General features: G+C 34.4%; 3 protein-coding genes across 4 annotated transcripts; 1 reads left to right on the top strand and 2 right to left on the bottom strand.

Moving 5' to 3' along the window:
* Positions 1-220: 220 nt before the first annotated feature.
* On the bottom strand, positions 221-4272 carry LOC106446347 (LEAF RUST 10 DISEASE-RESISTANCE LOCUS RECEPTOR-LIKE PROTEIN KINASE-like 1.3). 2 transcript variants are annotated; one of them, XM_013888053.3, is made up of 5 exons: positions 2090-4257; positions 1887-1910; positions 1486-1782; positions 1099-1404; positions 221-1017 (listed from the first exon to the last, which is right to left on the bottom strand). In XM_013888053.3, the coding sequence occupies exons 1-5, from the start codon at positions 2874-2876 to the stop codon at positions 368-370; spliced, it is 2064 nt and encodes a 687-aa protein (XP_013743507.2). In that variant the 5' UTR covers positions 2877-4257; the 3' UTR covers positions 221-367. The 2 variants fall into 2 exon arrangements, with proteins under 2 accessions (XP_013743507.2, XP_022573842.2); XM_022718121.2 differs by lacking the exon at positions 1887-1910 and having other exon boundaries at positions 1486-1830; positions 2090-4272.
* Positions 4273-7735: 3463 nt separating this feature from the next.
* On the top strand, positions 7736-9172 carry LOC106446346 (E3 ubiquitin-protein ligase SINA-like 7). Its single transcript, XM_013888052.3, has 2 exons — positions 7736-8099; positions 8312-9172. Exons 1-2 carry the CDS (start codon positions 7908-7910, stop codon positions 8972-8974), a joined length of 855 nt encoding a protein of 284 aa, XP_013743506.2. The 5' UTR covers positions 7736-7907; the 3' UTR covers positions 8975-9172.
* Positions 9173-14172: 5000 nt separating this feature from the next.
* Positions 14173-16280, bottom strand: LOC125607965 (putative aquaporin NIP4-1). Its single transcript, XM_048777557.1, has 5 exons — positions 15483-16280; positions 15158-15382; positions 14822-15019; positions 14652-14713; positions 14173-14567 (listed from the first exon to the last, which is right to left on the bottom strand). The coding sequence occupies exons 1-5, from the start codon at positions 15612-15614 to the stop codon at positions 14333-14335; spliced, it is 852 nt and encodes a 283-aa protein (XP_048633514.1). The 5' UTR covers positions 15615-16280; the 3' UTR covers positions 14173-14332.
* Between the last annotated feature and the right edge of the window lie 3608 nt (positions 16281-19888).

Raw genomic sequence — 19888 nt, 5'->3', positions numbered from 1 at the left:
TTTTTCCGATTTATTTCTTTTTTCTTTTTATTCTTATGATTTTTAATCAACATATATCAAATTTACAACAGAATACGTGATTGGAACTTCAAATATACACAAAGATGAACTTTTTATTTTTCACCGATTAAGTGACCGAACAACGTCAAATTACCGCGCTCGGTGGCCGAACAGCGTTTTTGCGGCGAGTATCCTAGGCGGCGAGTTTTCGAACAGTGAATTAACGAATAGTAATGGTCCTTTTATGCAAAAATCACAAAGAAAGAGAACAGGAAACAACAAAAGAGTCAAAAAAGGTGAAATTCGCAAATGGTTTAATACCGACACCAAACCCTCGCTTTGATCTAGAGTCTCTCATAGTACACTCTCAGAACGAACTCTTCCTCGTCCTACTAGAACTACTCGTCGTCGTATTTGAACCACTCGTCTCTTTCTCAGACACTGGCGATAACACCGGAGGAACACCGTGCTTTAACAACGCAGCTTCATCTCCGCTCCTCACATCTACCTCCACCACCCCAGGAGCATCACTTTCACCTTCCTTCTGAATCTCTCTCAGAACCTTGACGACCTCATCCATGGACGGCCTTGCCTCCCTCTCCTGTTGCAAACAACCGAACGCCAGCTCAGCAACAGAAATCATCATCCTATTCACGGAAGGATCCCTCGCGAACCCGAGAGACAAATCCGCCAGCTCGTGAACGGAGTCATTTCCTATTTTGGAGATAGCCATATTCGCGAGGTTGATATCCTCGCGACTTCTGGTGATATCAACTGATTTTTTGGATGAGATCAGCTCCGCGAGTACGACTCCGAAGCTGTAAACATCGCTTTTTTCGTTGAGACGGTAACATTGATAATACTCAGGATCAACGTACCCCGGAGTTCCTTGCGGCCCGGTTGAGATATGAGATAGATCCGGCGGAAACAACCGCGAGAGACCGAAGTCAGCCACTTTCACTTGGTAGTTGCTATCTAGAAGAATGTTCGTAGTCTTAACATCTCTGTGTATAATTCCTGTAATCATATCAATATGTAACATCCCGATTTCCGGTATATGGCGGTGAACGTAGGAATCTCAATATGTGTTTAATTTACCCGAGGCATGGAGGAAGGACAATGCACTCGCGGTTTGAATGGCGATGTTGAGTCGACCAGGCCAGCTAATAGGACGAGACTGTGCTTGGTCTCCATGGAGATTATCAGCGAGTGTGCCATTAGAGATGTATTCATACACTAGGAGTAGCTCTCTGCTATGTCTCGTTGTGCATCCGTATAGAATCACTAGGTGCGGGTGTTTTAAGGATTTCAAGATATCGATCTCGTTCTTGAACTGCTCCACACGTTTCAGGGACTTCTCAAAGAAGCGTTTTACAGCTACCGCTCGTCCGTCCTTTAGTATGCCTTCAGAGTTTTTGTATAAAAGTTTTTTTTTTTAAAAGCTGAGTTTTTAAGCTTTTATTTGGTACGTAGTTTGGTTCTTACCGTAGTAGACGGTGCTGAATCCTCCATCTCCGAGCTCTCTAGAGAAATGATCAGTGGCTTCCTCGAGTTCTTCGTAGCTGAAGACTTGGACTCCATAATCGACACTTCTGTTTGCTAGGTTAGAGATAGATGATGGCATGAGAGCATGGTTGCTTCTGGAGATTGATGTGGGAGGAGTAGCTGAAAGGCCTTTGTTTGTGTATTGTGCTGCCAGTTTCTTCCTTCTCCGGATGTAGAAACAGAGCAAACATGCTGCTAAAAGAGTGGCACCCAAGAAACCACATACGAATCCAATGCCTTGTGATAAACAAAAAGTCAGGAGCTCCGTCAGATTATTGTTGGTTTCTTAGGTATGTCTTACTGAAATTAGTTGCCTTGCAAGGAAAAGGGTAGAAACATACCTATTTTTTCTGGTTTGGATAGACCTGCATGAACAAATTTCACACGAAAAATGTTAGTTCAAACTCAAGACAGAATCGAACATTTTGATTGAAGCAAATTTTTAAGAAAAAGGAGTTTCTCTAAATGTTTCGCTAAACTAGTCCAAGTTAAAGATTAACAAATTAGTTTCAGACCAAAACAAGATGGGGAAAAAAATCATTACCATTCTTTTCACAAGTATGCTTATGAGACTCATTTATACAATAGCAGACGAATCCTCCCAAGGTATTATTATATCCACAAGCACCCTTTGATCTTCTGCATCGCGAACAATCTCTGTTAAAACTAAGCTCGAAACCCTTTTCAAGAGCCTTCGTTAGAGCCTCCGCACTCTGATTTCTCTCTTCTATCCTCAAGGCAGATCGAGAGACTGGAACATTGACGATACTTCCACATGATTCCCTTAACTCATTAATGATTTCCCTTTTCCGAGAATATAAATGGGACGAGACAGAGAAACTTGGTCTACCAGAATCATCCCCACAGTCAAGCTGTCTGATGTGGCCGCTGTTAGTAACATCCACTTTTGGGCTAAGACGACATCGGTAGTAAAACGTTCGGAGCTCCGTGTCTTCAGAAAATGGAAGGACTTGATTGTTGAGTGTTGCGTTCTCAGGCTTATTGGGACAAAGATCGTTGATGTAATCCATTCTGGCAAGTCTGATGATTCTAGACTTAGAATTCATCTCAAGGATTCTCAACTTTACTGCGGAAATGGTAAGCTCTGCAAAACCGTCGCTGCAGTTGACTTTGAAATCCGGGTGGCCGCACTCTTCTCTGTCAGATGTCCAAAAGGGATAATACAGATCAATCTTATGTCCACAGCTAAACGTTGGAGCGCAGTGTTTGTGACGCTCATTAACTGACAAAACACAATCCAGAATCATAAAGAGCATCCATATGACTGCATAAGCCAGTGATCTTTTTAGAGACTGGAGGAGATTGATCATGATTCCTGTTTTTTTTTCTTTCTTGCCTTTGAGCGATCAACAAGAAGATGATAAAGAAGAACAAGAAGAAAAATGTCAATGGTTTTTGTTGTTGTCTAAGTCTTTGGTTTCCTGAGTTGAAAAAAGATAAAGAAAACTAAGGTTTCTTATATATATTATTTGTTTATCTGGGAATTTCTTTGGAATTATGTGGGTTAGGAGGACTTAGTTTACGAATAAACTGACAATTGACTAACTAAAGTATTTTTATTATGCTTGGTTGCTATCAAAATATGAATTTTCAGTAATATACATATCTTTTGTTTTCTTTAGGCTGCGAAAGAAAGAAGAAAGACTTAGAGCAACCCATTGCTCTTAGACCATAATGTCTTAGATTCCGCTAGCTTGTTTCGGGGAGGCTCTCTCTTAGTTCACTGACTTTGTATTCCTCTCTTGTAATGTTGTTCTTGATCAATGAAGTTTTACAGTGTTAAAAAAGACTTAGACCATATTTAATAGATCATTCTATTTTTTGAAAGAAAAAAAAATTTATAATAGAATTATGTTTTACTCTAATGATACTTTATTTAAGAGTAAAAAAAATGATCAACAAAAAATAAATGAAATAATTTATTTATGGAATAAATTTATTTTTTATTTTATTATAGAATGCATAATAGAATAAGATTAGAGCATTTTCACTATAAGGAAAATAGAGTGAGGTTAGAGATTCTCTTAGACCGTAATCAAAATTTTACCTTCTATCTTGATCTCATTAGGAAGTACAGTATGCCTTAACATTATTAAAACTAAGGAAAATCGAATAAGGTAAAATATTTGTAATTTGGTTAAACACTACAAAAAAACATATTTTTTACAAAGACCGTATTCTTTGTTAATTCGTCATCATAGGCGTGTTACAACAAATTAACAAGGAAACGTTTTTTGCTGTTAAACAATCATCGTAATGAAAGATTCGTCGTAACTTCCGCGTAAAATGACGAGAAAAGGTTTTCGGTGTAAAAGCGAAGAGAACATATTCGTCGTAAACACGTTGTAAGACTCGTTAAGTTTCGTTATAACGTCGTATTTAAATGATTGTTAAATTTACGACGAATTTACAAGTCCTACCATGTAATGTCCTTGTAAATGTTACGTGGAAGTTACAAGTATTTCCATGTAAAGACCTTGTAAAACTTACGAGGATTTTACAATGAATCCTAGTAAACTCTATGTTAAGTTTGCGAGGACTTTACGACTCTTTGCCGTATTATATATATGAAATATTGAAATTAAAATTAAAATTTAAAATTTAAAATTAAAAATATTAAAATTATAAAATGAAATTTTGAATTTGAAATATATTTTTAAAAGACAAATGTCATAAAATAGTATTTAAATTTATAACTTACAAAACAGAAAAAAGCTACGGGATCACACCGTCAAAGTAGTTGTTGGGCTCGCTCGTTTCAAGATAATCTCGATCCGTGGATTCCAGGGGAGGCTTTCCCATCCCGTGAGTCTCTCTTTCTGCTCCAACGCTCTCTGCAGAAGCGGGTTTCCAACCGCCATAACGTCGAGAAGATCTTCAAAGTAGTCCAAGCGGACCTGCTGGGCATCCATCCAAGCCTGCATCCAAGAAGTCTCATGATCCCGTCTCAAAGTATAAAACGAAGTCGCCCTTGCGACTTTGTGGACGGAGATTATGCCCACCGTCCGTCCCTTCTTTCTAGGAGTCACCTATAAATTATTTTTTAATTAAAGTAATTATGAAATAATTACTAAAATATAAACATATTTTAAAATTTTTACCTCTTGGAAGACCTTGTTGACCTTCTCTGTCGACAACTTGACGGATAATCCATCGGGAAACTGCTGGGTTAGCTGTGTCTGCTCTTCAACCCGAGCAGAGACCTCGTTGAAGAGCTTCTCCGATGTCTGCAAAAGTCCCGGCTGGTGTCCCATGAGTAAGCTTGAATAGATCAGACAGAGATGGTAAGATTCATGTCTTCTCGGCCTACAAATAGATAGAAAGTTAAATGATATTAATTGATAAGAAATTAAAAATTAAATTAAATATTAAAAATAAAACTTACAACTTCCAAATGGATCTCGGTGTGTGGTTTTTTGTCCAGTTGTATGAACCATGGGCAAATGACCATCCGCATCCTTCGTCCTACTGGAAGCAGAGCACATGTTGGCTTTGTCGATCAAGGTGGGCAGCTTCCAATAGGAGATGAGGCCATCCCATACATCCTTAGTGATCTCGTTGGGTTTCCCCTCATACCTGTAGTACTCCCACTTGTCCTTCCAATCCAAGACGGTGTTCGTAAGGCGGGTCTTTGCTTTTGCAAAAAAAAATCCGTCTTCACCCTCTCGTTGATTGCTAATGACATTGCCACCTTTGCTGAACGAAACAAAATTTTAAAAATATTTAAATATTTAATTAATTACTTAAAATAAAAAGTGGAAAAAAAATTACCACAAAACATTTGAACCACGTCGTCCTAACGTGCTCAGGTGTCAAAGTCCAGTTCGGATGGGCCTCGACGAAGTAGCCTTTGATGGTTTCGTAAACGCTTTGTCCGACTCGGTTGTTGACTCCAAACCTGAAAATTGTACCTACTTGTTAGAAATTTAAAATGATGTAAAATTTATAAATAATAAAAATACAAAACTTATCAACAAGTACTGGCGGTCGATCGGGGTTCAGAATCTCTAAAATTTCTCGTCCATGCTGGGCGAGAAGATCCTCGACTGTATATGTCGTGTATGGTGCAGATGGAGGCACAAGCGAATCCAGATGAACTCCGGCTGCTGCTGGTGCAGGCTGAGGTGGAGCTTCTGGGGCAGGAGGTGCAGGCATATGAGGTGGAGGCATCTGAGGTGGAAAAGGAGGAAGGGACCGATAAACTCTCTGAGAAGTCTGAGAGTCGGGAACTGCCTCTGGATCGGAAGAAGATGATGGGACAGACAAAGATGTCCCAACACCGTCAACAAACATCTGGCTATAAATGAGGGGTCTCTTCCTACGATCCATCTAAATTCCAAAAAAATGTAATCAGTTTAATTGCATAACCAAATCTATCAATATAGAGTTATGTTACCTAAACTAATTCCCTAAACTAACATATATTAAAAAAAAAACTTATGTGAGAAGAGGAGCGAGTGGAGAGAGAGGCGAATTGAGAGGAATGAACTAGTTTTCCTCGTTCATGCGTTCGAGTCTATATAAGAAAACACCATTCCTCATAAAGTCATCGTAATTTTACAAGGAATCTACCAGGCCCGTGTTTTAATTACGACGAATTTACCATGCCCGCATTTTAAGATTTACGACGAATTTACCAGGCCTGCGTGCTTTATACATTACAACGAATTTGTGAGGACACGTGTATTACGAGGAATCTACAGGCCCATGTTTTTTTACGACGAATTTACTAGGAACAAATCTATGAAAATCAAATCCCTAGAGATTGAAGAGAGAAAAGGAGAGTGGAGAGAAGGGTCTTAACCCTTTCTTTTGGTCCAATCTTTGAAATTTACTCATTAGTTTTTTTTGTTTTTTCCAATTATGTCGAGAAAATCAACTATGCATGAGGTTCCCCTAAAGAATCAAAGAGCCTAAGATTTTAGGTTAGTGCTTTGATACCGTGACAAGAAAAATTCAAGTCGATATGAAAAGCTTTCTTAGATCTATTTAGAGGATGTCGGCTCTGCCTTAGAGCATCTCCAACAAAGAACTTCATTTTACGGGCCAGTGACCCTTAAAATGAGGGTTTGAGGGTGAGTTACTCCAACACGGATCTTCAAATTTATCTTTAAAATTTTATGTAAATTGCATTTCAGTCTTCAACTTCAATATAAGTTAACTATCATCGTTATATTTTTCATAGATAGATAGTACATACACATTGAAATTATTAAACACAATATTTATAAATACAATTTATTATAACACAAAATTACATAAAATAATATTAAACACACACATTAATTCATAAAACTAGCATTAAAAGACACAACTAGAGAAAAAATTACGAGATGGCCTAATTGCGTATACAAAACCAAGCAAAAATATTAGCAATAAAAGAAGTTGATCAAGAAAATAAAATATTGCTAACGAGTTTAAACTCTATCGATGATGATAATACACATGAGTTTATTCGATCTGAACAAGCAAGAATCATCCATAAAAGAAGAGAGAAACAACAACCTCCTATTACACCAAATTTCTATAGAGCATATTTTGGTAATCTTGGAGGTTCGGGATCAAACCTACCCGATTATTAATATCAGTGTATGGATTATAATTTGTATAATATATATGTGCAATATTTATTGTAAATTTTTAATCTTGTAATTTTGATCTTTTAACTTGTAATATATTATTCAATGTAATATAATTTTTCTGTGAAATAATAAATATATTTTATGTAATATTATTTTTTATTAATTTTATTTTAGTTTTAACATCTTTATATATTTTATGTATTAATAATATATATATATATATATCTGTATATATAAGATATATTTGAAAATTTAAGCGAAATATAGTTATAAGGATTAAAGTGATAAAGAAAATTAATGCTAGTACAAATATATATGAATTACAAATTTATATGGACTAAAAGTAAATAGTGTTTTGAAGACCTAAATAGTAAAACTTCAAATTCAGACCCTCAAAATTTGAAGGTTTAAGAGTCTGTTAAAGAGCCAAAAATTTCAAAATTTGAGAGTTTGGGGATCTGTTGGAGATACTCTTATATGTTACAAGATAGTGTTCACTAATTTACATATCAGTACCCGAATGTTTCGTATTTACATAATAGGACCTCTATTTCCCAATAAAAAGTTGATTTTTTGAGAATCCAATAACCTACAGGATAATTCTTTCTTCATTAGTCAAATTTGGATAGGTGGCAAATTTTCCTCTTAACTTCACTGATTGTTTTTTTTTTAATAAAAAAGTTGGAAATGAAATCAGGAGCGTGAAACATTTGATTTAGGGGAGAAGGAAGAGGATTAGGGTTTAGGCATCTCTCCGACATGGTTGGTGTAGCAGAAACTTCAGACGAAGTCAATGGGTCGAGCAGCAGCATTCCCTCCTCACAAAAGAGAAAACGCTCCTCAGTATCTTCTTCTGGTGACGGCGCGAAGAAACGCTCGCTGATGCTCTTGGATTCCGATCTTCTCGACTGTCCCATTTGCTACGAACCTTTGACAGTTCCCATCTTCCAGGTTTTGTTAATAACTAGACTTTGGAGTATCCCTAGCTTGAAACTGCAATTTTTGTAAAAAAGGAGTATGTTTTGTCTCCAATCCGACACTTTTGTGTTCTTTGTTACATTTACTGTTAACTGTTTGAATCAATTCATGTTGGCTAATTTGAGATCTACTGCAAATAAGTTGGATACAGCTATTAATCAATTGGGTTTTGTATTATATAACAGTGTGATAATGGACACTTAGCTTGCTCTTCTTGCTGTCCCAAATTGAGTAATAAATGCCATGCCTGTGCTTCCCCCATTGGTGACAAAAGATGTAGAGCGATGGAGAATGTTCTTGAATCCATTTTCACCCCATGCCCAAACGCCAAGATGGGTTGTACAAAGAATGTCTCTTACGGGAAAGAATCAACGCATCTAAAACAATGCAGCTTCTCTCTTTGCTCCTGCCCTGTAGTCAACTGCCGTTACGCTGGATCATACAAGAATCTCTCCGACCACTACTGTCTTACCCACCCGGATAGTGAATGTTCAGATTGTTTCATTTGTGGACTCTCCTTCACCGTGCAGACGAACATCAGCGATAAGATATTAGTTTTGTGGGAATATAAGAAGCATCTGTTGTTTACGGTGGAGTGTTTCGCGGAGCCGTATGGTGTTAATGTTGCCGTAAGCTGCATCGCACCGTGTGCTCCGGAAGTAGGAGAATTCTCATACAATCTCTCGTACACTGTGGATGGACACACCGTGACTTACGAATCACCAGACGTGAAGAGGGTTCTTCAAGTGAGCGGTCAAACCCCTCAAGAGAATTTCATGTTGATCCCTAACAGTTTATTGCGTGGTGATTTGTTGAAGATGAAGCTTTGCATCAAATCAAGAAGCTGAACAACCGAGCAAGAAGAGTGGGGTCATATAGAAGAAGGTCCTTCTATCTTTTATAGTGAATGAACTAGTAAAATCTATCCATGCACCCCAAACTGGCGTTAATATGCATGTTTTGGCATATGATATATATATAACTAAGATCTGTTCTAGGCATAAACATTTTTGGCTTTACAGATTGGTTTATTTAGTTTGAGAAAAGCGTTGGCCACATTCGGAACATACCATATTTGGGTGGCATGGTTTTGCAACAAAAAATCCAGCGATTTTCAGTTAATCCCCCCATCATGACTGAGGAAGCTCTCTCTAATGATGTCATTGAAAACTTCTTACTTTTGAAGATTACTTAAAAGATAAACTTGTTTTCAGTTCACTACATCGCTGTTGATAGTGAATCTAATACTCTAAGGCTCAGACGCTGGCTATATAGCCACTTATTGCTCTTTATTTCTGCCACTTTCTTACAAAACCTAAAGAGATAGTTCGGCTCCATTTCTATGAAAGGTAACTGAAGTTTAGTCATCAAGCGTGAATAGATTGAAGATTTAACGATACGGTATTGAATTCAATGTTCATTTAGTATATGAATCTGACAATTATGGAAGGAACACTTAAAATAAAATAAAATAGTGGCTACATTTTCTTAATTAATTGGAGACTTGCTCATGTATAATAAATACACAACCGCTGCAAAGCAGGACAGAACTTAGGTTCACCCCCTAGGGTGAACCTTTAAATTCACCCCATCATTTATAACCAATCAAATTTCCACTTAGATTATTAATTAAAAAACATTAAAATAAACAAAAAATAGCTACAAAAAATAAAAATGCTAATTTTAACGACGCTTACGCTTCCAGCGAATCCCTAAACCCTAAATTTTAAATTCTAAACCCTATACCCTAAATTCTAAACCCAAATCCAAACCCCTAAACCCAAACCTTATACCCTAAACCCTAATCCTAGACCCTAAACCCAAACTATATACCCTAAACCCTAATTCTAGACTCTAAACCCAAATTATATACCTTAAACCCAAAAAATAGACTATAAACCTAAACCCTATATCCAAGTCTTAGACCCTAAACCTAAACCGTAAACCTTAACCCAAACCCTATAGCATCTAAGTTTGGGGTTTGGGTTTAGAATTTACCGGTTGGATTTTAGGTCTAAGATTTAGATTTAGGGTATAGGTTTTGGGTTTAGGATTTACGGTTTGGGTTTAGGATTTACCGTTTGGACTTATGGTTAAAGTTTTGGGTTTAGGGTTTATAATTTGGGTTTAAGGTTTACGGTTTGGGTTTAGGGTTTAGGACTTGGGTTTAGGGTATAGAGTTTAGGTTTATAGTCTAGTTTTTGGGTTTAGGGTATAGAGTTTGGGTTTAGGGTCTAGGATTAGGGTTTAGGGTATAGAGTTTGGGTTTAGGGGTCTAGGATTAGGGTTTAGGGTTTAGGGTATAGGGTTTGGGTTTAGGGGTTTGGATTTAGGTTTAGAATTTAGGGTATAGGGTTTAGAATTTAAAATTTATGGTTTAGGATTCGCTGGAAACGTTAGCGTCGCTAAAATTATCATTTTTATTTTTTATAGCTATTTTTTGTTCATTTTAATGTTTTTTAATTAATAATCTAAGTGGAAATTTTATTGGTTATAAATAGTGGGGTGAATTTAAAGGTTCACCCTACGGGGTGAACCTAAGTTCTGTCCTGCAAAGCAATGGAGACTGTGCTCGCATCAGTCTTTTGTATCATGCCTTAACGCCAAGCTTGGATGCACTGAGAACGTCTCTTTGGGAAAAGAATCATTGCATAAGAAGGAATGTAACTTCTCTCCTTGCTCTTGCCCTGTACAAGATTGCAACTTCGCCGGCTCATACGTTGATCTCTACGGTCACTATAATTTGTGTGCGCATCAGGATACACAATTGCGGATGGACACAGTATGACATATGAATCACCAGATGTGAAGAAGATTCTTGAGGTCAACTTGGAAACTCCTCAAGAGAATTCCATGTTGATCCCTCCTCAAAGTTTATTGCGTGGTGAATTGTTGGACTTGAAGCTCTGCATCAAGTAGTTGAACCAAGAGTAAGGTTAATGGGTGATATAAAAGGGCTGTCCTTCTTTATTGTTTTCACTTATGGAGAATTGGAGACTATCTATCTCCTCCGGTTTATTTAACCCATCCATTATCCTTTATATATAAGTTGTGACATATTGAAGTAAGATCAGATTTGGTTTCAGTTTAAAAAGATCTGTCTTTTATCTATCTCATTCTTTCTTACGGGTTTGTCTCGTTTAGGAATCTACTCGGTTTAATTTATCAAACGCAGTATGTTATTCCATTGATAATGCTACCACAGAAACATTGCTAATGACGTTATCCTTTTTTCAGTATCTTTCACTAGACTGTTATTACACGTCCTCTTACAAGAACACATCTATAAGCATTAACACATTGTCATTACACGTCCTCTTACAAGAACACATCGATAAGCATTGACACCGATAGAACAAAACCATTAGCTTGGAAGGACAGAGAGCCCTCTGTTCGACGATCCATCTAAATACAGGCGCCTCGTTGGTCGCTTGGTTTACTTACGAATGACTCGGCCAGACTTTAGCTATGCTATTCATATGCTCTCTCAGTTTATGGACAAATCCAAGGTAGCACACTGGGAGGCAGCTCAACATGTTGTTCGCTATCTTAAAAGCTCACCAGGACAAGGTGTTTTACTTCGTGCAAAGTGCGATCTGCGGTTACGTGTGTACTGTGATGCGAACTGCGCTTCTTGCCCTTATCAAGGTGGTCTTTCACAGCGTTTGTAGTGTTCCTAGGCCAGTCACATATCGCCTGGAAGACTACAAAGCAGGACACAGTCAGTCACTCTACCGCTGAATCCGAGTATCGGGCGATGTCAGCTGTAACTCGGGAAATAAAATGGTTGATGCAGCTCTTTCACGAAGTTGGTAATCCATTGCCTGAAACAGTTCATATGTACTGCAATAGTCAAGCTGCTATACACATTGCGGCAAACCCTGTGTTCCATGAGAGAACCAAACACATTGAGAAGGACTGTCATAATGTACGTAATGCTGTGATTTCAGGGCGTATCAAAACGATTCATGTTCGTACATATAATCAGCTAGCTGACATTCTCACTAAGGCTCTTGGATATCAGATTTTGTCAAGTTTTTGCCCAAGTTGGGTGTTCTCAATCTCCACACTCCAACTTGAGAGGGAGTATTAGAGAATATTAGTGATAAATAGTTAGAGACCTAGAGTTATTAGATAAGTCCTATTATACTTATGATAAGGACGTCAACTCATGTATATATATTGTGTATCTTGTAAACGTATGCATACAACAGAACATTCTTCTCTTTTGTGTCTGGTTTTACAATGTAAAAGAGTTGTAGCTAAATACTTTTTCCCTGCAACATTCTTATTCTTTCTCTTGTCTGAGTTGTATTCATCGAGCATCTACGATAGACTTTTCTAAACGAAGAATTTTACAAGATGATCAGATCAAACTAATCAAATTTTGTTGCACCCTTTCTTGAAAGTAAACACTTACTATGAAAAGTCATAATAAACTAAGCTGATTTTAATCACATCGTGATGGTCCAGTGGTTTCCACTAGATGAGAAGTCGCTTTGTTGATCCAGGCTAGGAATCGATTCCTCGAAATTATTAGCTTTTCATATGGCCAGGTGGCGTGGATTTCTAACTCTCACGTAGAGTAATCGGATTTTCCTGTCACTGGTGGATAAGCCCCAGGGAATTAGTCGGTTGGGTCACCGCCCGCGGAACACCCTTGGTTAATAATTAAAAAAAAAAAACTAAGCTGGTTTTTTGGTTTTGTCTCATGACTTTGCCTCCAAACAATAACATTGAATCAATGAAGTGCTATCATATTCTCCACCATTGAATCATAGGACGAATGGCTACAATAAGTTGAAATAGAAGGTAAATAAATGATATTTATTTTTTTACTCAACTTTTTATTGCATTTGTGATTAGGTTGTTATAATAAAACTTATCATAGTTTATCAAAACGAGCATGCACATTTATTATCGCTATTAATACTAGTTAGTAATTAGAACTTAAAACCAATAGACAACTATACTGCTTTTGATAGAAGAGTGCATATATCAACGTTTTTCATAGATAGAGAGAGATGTAAACTCTAACAGTGACTAATTGTTCATACAACGTAAGACATCTTTAGCCATCTGACAAATTAAGAAGTGCATTACGTCAGAATTAGGACAAAATATGAATACTCAGTCTGAAAAGAGAAGAACAATTGGTCTAAGTTTAAGCATAAAATGTGTTTAAAAAAAAAAAGTTGAAGCCTACAAAAACTAAGAAAAAAATGCTGGATCCATGAGAAAGAATGCCACTACAAAAACAAAACATAGTTAGAAATGGTTTGGGAGGAATAATGAAAGATTCACAAAATGGATCTGATTTGAGTTGTAAGGTTATTCATCTCTTGGTTCATTTTACAATGATTACAAAATGACAATTTATACTCATGGTCGTGACTCCTCTTAATCAAAAATAGAAGTCACTTAAGTTGGGTTTTTAACATCTTAAATGCATTATTGAGTTTTGTAGCATTGGCTCTGGTACTGGTCCAAAATATACAAGCAATGGATCCCCTTCATCGGTCTTGCCAGTTCTCATATTGTTATCACAGTGCAACTGACGAACTTATTTCAACCATTTAGCACAATTATAAGTTGATTTTCCTAAATAATTAAAACTTGTTTATATACTTTTATAATTAAATACATTGTTATTTTTAAGTATTGTAAGAATACTTCAGAAAATTTTAATGGTAGTGTAAACAGAAATATTATCTTCCAATATTCTTCTAATTTGGAATCTTTAATTTTTTGGAAAAAAAATTGGTCAAAATAAAATTTCACAAAAGGAATACTTATTAAGATGCTATAGAATATACATTCTGCAAATATCATAGATTACAATTAGGCTTAGGCATTCGGATACCAGATCGAATTCGGGTTAGATTAATTTTTTGGATTTTCAGGTATTTTGGGGTATTTTAAAATTCAATATCGAATACGGTTCGGTACCTCTTAGATCCGGTTCAGATAAATTATATCAAAAATATCTGAAATTTAATCGGATTTAGTTTGGTTCATGTATCAATAACAAAAATCAATCCAAAAAAACTATACCCAAAATATCTGATTATTTTATAAATCAAAATGGACAATTCTTAATCATCTTAAAGAAACACCAAGTCAAAAGAAACCAAATTATCTTAACACAACAAAAGAGACGTCTAGAAGAGACTAACACAGTCAAATACAAGAAAGAGAACAAAATATTAGCTGTTAGAACTAGAAGCATTGTTGTTGGAAGAAGCTTTACGAAGGAAAGAAGAACTTTTAGTGAGTTCCCCTATTGGTTTATCCGTAAATCTGATGAAGTTGTAAACAAAACCTCCGGCCACAATTCCGATGATAGGACCAACAATGTAAACCCAAATTCCTTTATACACTCCCATCACAATTGCTGGTCCTAGACTTCTTGCTGGATTCATTGATGCTCCAGATATCGGTCTAAGAATATTCAAAACCCAAAATTAATATTTATGTTCAATATATGAATTTTCTTTATAGTAGAATGAAAAATGTAAGTTTTACCCGGCTACAAAGACGTTCAATATTATTGTCATCCCTACCGCAATTCCAGCTAATTCTCCGATCTGTCAAATATATCCAGAACAACATTAGAATCTCCATTTGCACACTAATATATATATATATATATATATATATATATATATATATGTATATGTATAAGGAAGACTAACCGCACGACTATCTGTGGCAACACCAGATATAACGAACATGAGGAGGAATGAGATAATGATCTCTGAGACGAGCGCTCGTGCCGCAGAATCAGCTGGAGTTGTTCCGAAGAAAGCCTCGGGTGTGACTTTGAACATTAGCCTCAATGTCAAACTAGCTAGTAAGGACCCCGCAAGTTGTGCACCTATATACGATGGTACCTGCCCAAAGCATTGTATACAATCATATTAGTTAAAAACTATGCGACTTGTTTTGAAAAAGTTCTTGACAAATGTAAATACAAAACCTAGTGTCTGAATCAATCTATAAGTCTTATTCTAAGAGAGAAGATAAGTTACCTGATACCAAGGAAACCGCCGGAAAATGGCAAAACAGATAGTGACGGCAGGGTTAAAATGTGCGCCAGAAATGTGACCAACAGAGTAAATCATGACCATAACAATCAGACCCCAAGTCACACATATCCCTGGAAATGTCACTTTTCCACCGTACAACACATTCACCACCACCACTCCACATCCAGAAAATATTATGAAATACGTCCCAATCAACTCTGCTATCAACTACGACAAATTTATTTTAAAAAGAATAACAACAAATCAGTTTTTTTTTAAATATGTATTTCTTATAACTATGCAATAAACAAAATACTTCGTTTTCTACCTTTTGAGTAAGGCAAACAATGCTGGGGGAAGTACATATGATTGTCTCGATTCCGCCATGGCAATCTTTTTCTATTCCTTTTTCAATTCTTGATATTTGCTCCTCTTCGATTCCTTCACCGTGAGAAGTCATTTTTGGTTAAGTTTTAAATTAAAATATAGGTTTGTACAAAAAGGTTTTTGAGTAGAGTTTTTTATGTGTGAAAAAGGAATCTGAAATATGTTACTTGTTAAAAATACTGGAGGTCAAAGAGCTTTTTATACATGTCAAACAGAAATTAGTTGAAACAATAACAGAAGGATTGGATTAAATCTAATGAGTTGGACTATGATTCGATGGAAGAGATGATAAATAGGATAAGACTTTGACGTTACGTGGAGATAGGTAAGAATTGATACTAAGATTGTCACTAATTATTTAATCAAATAAGGAGTTCAACATTGTCTTTCTCTGTTACTCTGCCGACCTGTTAAACGCAATTTAGAAAATTGTCATAAATGAAGCTATATGCAGAGGTGTCACAAATTTTTGTAAACAATTTGCTTGTGTCTAAATTTTTTATTTTTCTTTTGAATTAGAAAAAGCAAGTAATTTTATCAACTTTGCTTATGTGTATTTTTGAAGGCAGGTTTTTTTTTGGTTGGAGCGTTAAGGAAACAAAGATATAAAAATTAGTTGAAATTTGTTATGCAAATATATAAGGAAAAAAATCTAATATCGCTGTTAAAAAATTAAAGAACAAATTATAATAAAAAAATTATTTCTGGATATGACACATGAAACATATTAGATTATAATATAACATATAATGCTTGACCTACATGTCCGTATGAGTATTTTTTATTTTACAAGTGTATAACTTTGATATTATAGTTAACTCTTTAAATATATGATATAGATTATAAATTTATATATTGTGTAACTTTATAATCTTATGTTTACTTATTCGACATTATTAATATATAATGATTTGTTTTAGACATTTTTTTTGTTAGTTGTTCTTATATCTAATTTATTAATTTAGAGTCATGTTTGAAAGTTACAATGCATGTTTTTATTTTGGACATATTAGAGTTTTACCTTGCAAGGCTTAATACATGGACATAATTCTTACACAATTTTAAAATAATGTATTTTTGTATCAACCTGATAATATTCCTAAAATAAATAGTAACATTAACTCATATAGTCATTCAATTCCTTTTTTGATTATTTGTAATTAAATTTTGAAATCGGTAAACCTTAATTTCAGTTTCTGGAGTTAAGCCTTACAAGCTTGTAATAATTCATCTCATCCCACCCGGAGATAATCCACTCTTTCTGGTCTGCATGGATAGGTACTTCGATTTGTGATGCTATATTTTGTTGCCTGAACATTGAAGATATTAAAACTTTGTTTCTCTTTCCAAAAAGTTAGCAGAGCTTCTCGTGGGATAGATTTCACTGGTGTTAATCATGTGGTGCACTACTGGTGCTGTTTAATTTTCCAGGTTATCCGAGTGAATCCGTAAGAGGTGTTGGAAGAATAGCAAGATATGTTAGAGGAGTAACGTTTGCATAGAGGATAACTAAGAGAAACCAGATTTTTAATGGGAAATCTAATTATCTGTGTTGTAAGGACCTGCAACATTCTGAATTGAACTAATGACGTCGAGATCAGTCGACGACTCTGAACTTTGACCACTAGCTTTCACAATAAGAGCCATGCTAGGGCTTCTTCTATCTACAAGGAAGCTCAATACTCATAAACTCGATCTCATATCAATCAAGGAGAAGGATGAAGCTTCGCCTCGAATAAGAGAAAATTAGAGTTTCTGAACTGAGGTTTCCTCTGAGTAAGCAGCAATGGTGGAGGCATTGTTGCAGAAATGATATTGATAAAATTTATATATTATTTCATCTGAAATGGATTTTTTTTTAAAATTATATGTGTATAAATTTATATGTTAAAATTACTAAATATATTGTTTAAATTTTGAGTACCTTCGTTTGTTTTCCCCCTTCTAATGCTTTCATAGGGAAAAACTCAACAATTTCAGACGTGTTAAATCTCCTGTCTTCTTATCAAAGGCCCATGACCTTTGTTGAGATATGCATTGCCTATCAACTATGAAGCCATCAGAGATGTGCAAAAGCCTTAAGATTGCAGGCGTTAAGGCGATATCTTTATCATTTTGGTTAATTCTAAGTTTGGATATACAGCTTGATAATGATTTAGATCATTCATTTACCCTGAATATTAGGTTTGGTTTGGTTAAAAAATATAATAGTAGCCATAAAATTCTTAGTCCTACAAACAATTGCAAGTAAGCTAACTCAAAAATTCCATACATAAATAATATACAATCCCTCTATAGTATTACAAAAATACGTTATAACTATAGAATTAAATAAAACAATTAATTTATAACAAGACACATGAAGACAACTCTTACTTCCAATTATGGTTTAAGACCTATGAAGATAATCTATTTAAAACTTCATCAACAACATATAACAATCAAATTTTAAACGATACATCATTGATCCATCTACTTTTTCTATGAATAAAATTTATTAATGTAAATGACAAAACCTAAATCAGAATCAAGACCGAAAATTACATATCCCTATTTAGATCCAAGGGCTCGAATTGAACTCAAAAGTTTATCGGATATAACATTGTTATTTGAACCAAACAAAAAAAATTAAAATAACCAAATCTAAAACAAGTTCAAATTCAACCGAAAACCAAAGCCCAAAACTGAACCAGAACCAAGCTGAAAACAAAAAAAAAATTACAATCTGGACGCAACCGAAGTTTATAAAATATCATTAAATCAAACAAAATTAATAAAAAAAACATAAATTAGAAATATAAATAATCCTGCGTAGCTGCGCGGATAAAATCTAATACTATTTTATTTTTAAATTCAGTACAATAAATTCATAATCTGAAATCATTAAAACAGCACCACATCAAAATATGAATTTTCAAGGGAAAATTGCCAAAATATAATGAAAATAAAAAAACAGCATCTTTGACCTTTTTAGTATAACCCTTTTTGTCCATTTTTTCTCCCTTTTACCTTTCCATTTTTCAAACTGAATGAAATAAATAATTTTATGAATAAAAATCATAAAACTAGAAACAATTGATAAAACACTCATATACACAGAATGATTTATGAATGCCGGCGTAAAAAAAACACAAAATGATATTTTTTGGTTCAAATTTGTTAAATTAAAATTTTAAATTATGTTCTACAAAAAAGTATATTTCATCTTCTATGAAAATTGGGTTGGTAGAAATTAAATTCCAAATTAAACAAGTTAATCTACTGTCTCTTGAACAAATAATCTACTTTTAAATAAAATTCTAAATAAGAAGAATGTGAATATGAATTGTAAAGATAGCTATATTTTCTCTGAATACAGCTTCCACTTTTATGAGCAATTCTAAAATTCTAAGAATACAAAATATATACACAACTCAAATGGCTACATACGGTAATAGTTTCTACGCAGGGTAGAGGTGTGTACGTTCTACGGATAAGAATATGGCAAATTCACTTACAAAATATTCTAAAATATGTGGAAATCTTTTAAGTTTTCTAAAACGGGTTTCAACGATTTTCTAGTAAAATAAATAAATTAAATGATTATAATTTATTTATTTTGATTTATTTTTAAAAAAACAAATTCATTTATTTTAAAATTATATTTAAGAGTATATATGTATTTATTTAAAATTATAATTTATATTGATTTTCATTTATTTCTTTTGGTTAAGATATATTAAATCAAATTGCCTAAAATTAAAAAAATGATATATAATTTGTAAAATTATCAAAAAATAAAACTAAACAAAATTCATATATTATAGTGATTTGGGAATTTTTTTTTTTCGTTTTGTTTCCATTTAGGTAATTTTTAATTAGATTAGATTTAATTTATTTATTTTCTCTGTCTTTTTTGGTCAAAATTCGTTTTTGTTTTATATTGATATTTAAAAGCCAGTTTTAAAATTGTTAATTGATAAAGTAAGGGTTAGATTGGGTTTTGTTTGTAAATATTATACTAAATGGACTAATTTATGTTGTTTTTATATTAAGGGGACAAAGAGTGTGCTTTTTTGTTCTATTTTGGCAAATTTCCAATTTTTTTATTTTTATAGTTTGCAAATAATACATTTCTTTTTAAAACCTTTAGTTATACTATAGAAAATATATTTATTTAGGATCAAATATATTTGAGAAAAACCCTAGGATAACACTAAAAAAGTTTCTATCACAAATATAGACTCTAAGAATCAAAATGACTAAAATGTTTCATTAAAGAGGTAAATATACACTTATACCCCTAGGGTTAATTAATCCAAACCTTAGGGTTTAAAGTTGAGGGGTGGGGATTTGAGTTTGAAGTTT

This window comes from Brassica napus, chromosome A4, assembly GCF_020379485.1.
Source record: "Brassica napus cultivar Da-Ae chromosome A4, Da-Ae, whole genome shotgun sequence".
Classification (NCBI taxonomy): Eukaryota; Viridiplantae; Streptophyta; class Magnoliopsida; order Brassicales; family Brassicaceae; genus Brassica; species Brassica napus.
The sequence above is the reverse complement of the archived record's forward strand: the minus strand, read 5'-3'. Positions and strand labels throughout refer to the sequence as shown.

Excerpts from the sequence above, each read along its gene's own strand:
- LOC106446347 (XM_022718121.2), bottom strand. The coding sequence starts at position 2,876 with ATGATCAATCTCCTCCAGTCTCTAAAAAGATCACTGGCTTATGCAGTC. Across the intron at positions 1,831-2,089 it reads GCATACTTGTGAAAAGAATG|AAACCAACAATAATCTGACG; the intron begins GTAATGATTTTT and ends GACATACCTAAG. Across the intron at positions 1,405-1,485 it reads ATTCAGCACCGTCTACTACG|GCATACTAAAGGACGGACGA; the intron begins GTAAGAACCAAA and ends AAAACTCTGAAG.
- LOC106446346 (XM_013888052.3), top strand. The coding sequence starts at position 7,908 with ATGGTTGGTGTAGCAGAAACTTCAGACGAAGTCAATGGGTCGAGCAGC. Across the intron at positions 8,100-8,311 it reads TGACAGTTCCCATCTTCCAG|TGTGATAATGGACACTTAGC; the intron begins GTTTTGTTAATA and ends ATTATATAACAG.
- LOC125607965 (XM_048777557.1), bottom strand. The coding sequence starts at position 15,614 with ATGACTTCTCACGGTGAAGGAATCGAAGAGGAGCAAATATCAAGAATT. Across the intron at positions 15,020-15,157 it reads GGCGGTTTCCTTGGTATCAG|GTACCATCGTATATAGGTGC; the intron begins GTAACTTATCTT and ends TGCTTTGGGCAG. Across the intron at positions 14,568-14,651 it reads TTGAACGTCTTTGTAGCCGG|ACCGATATCTGGAGCATCAA; the intron begins GTAAAACTTACA and ends GAATATTCTTAG.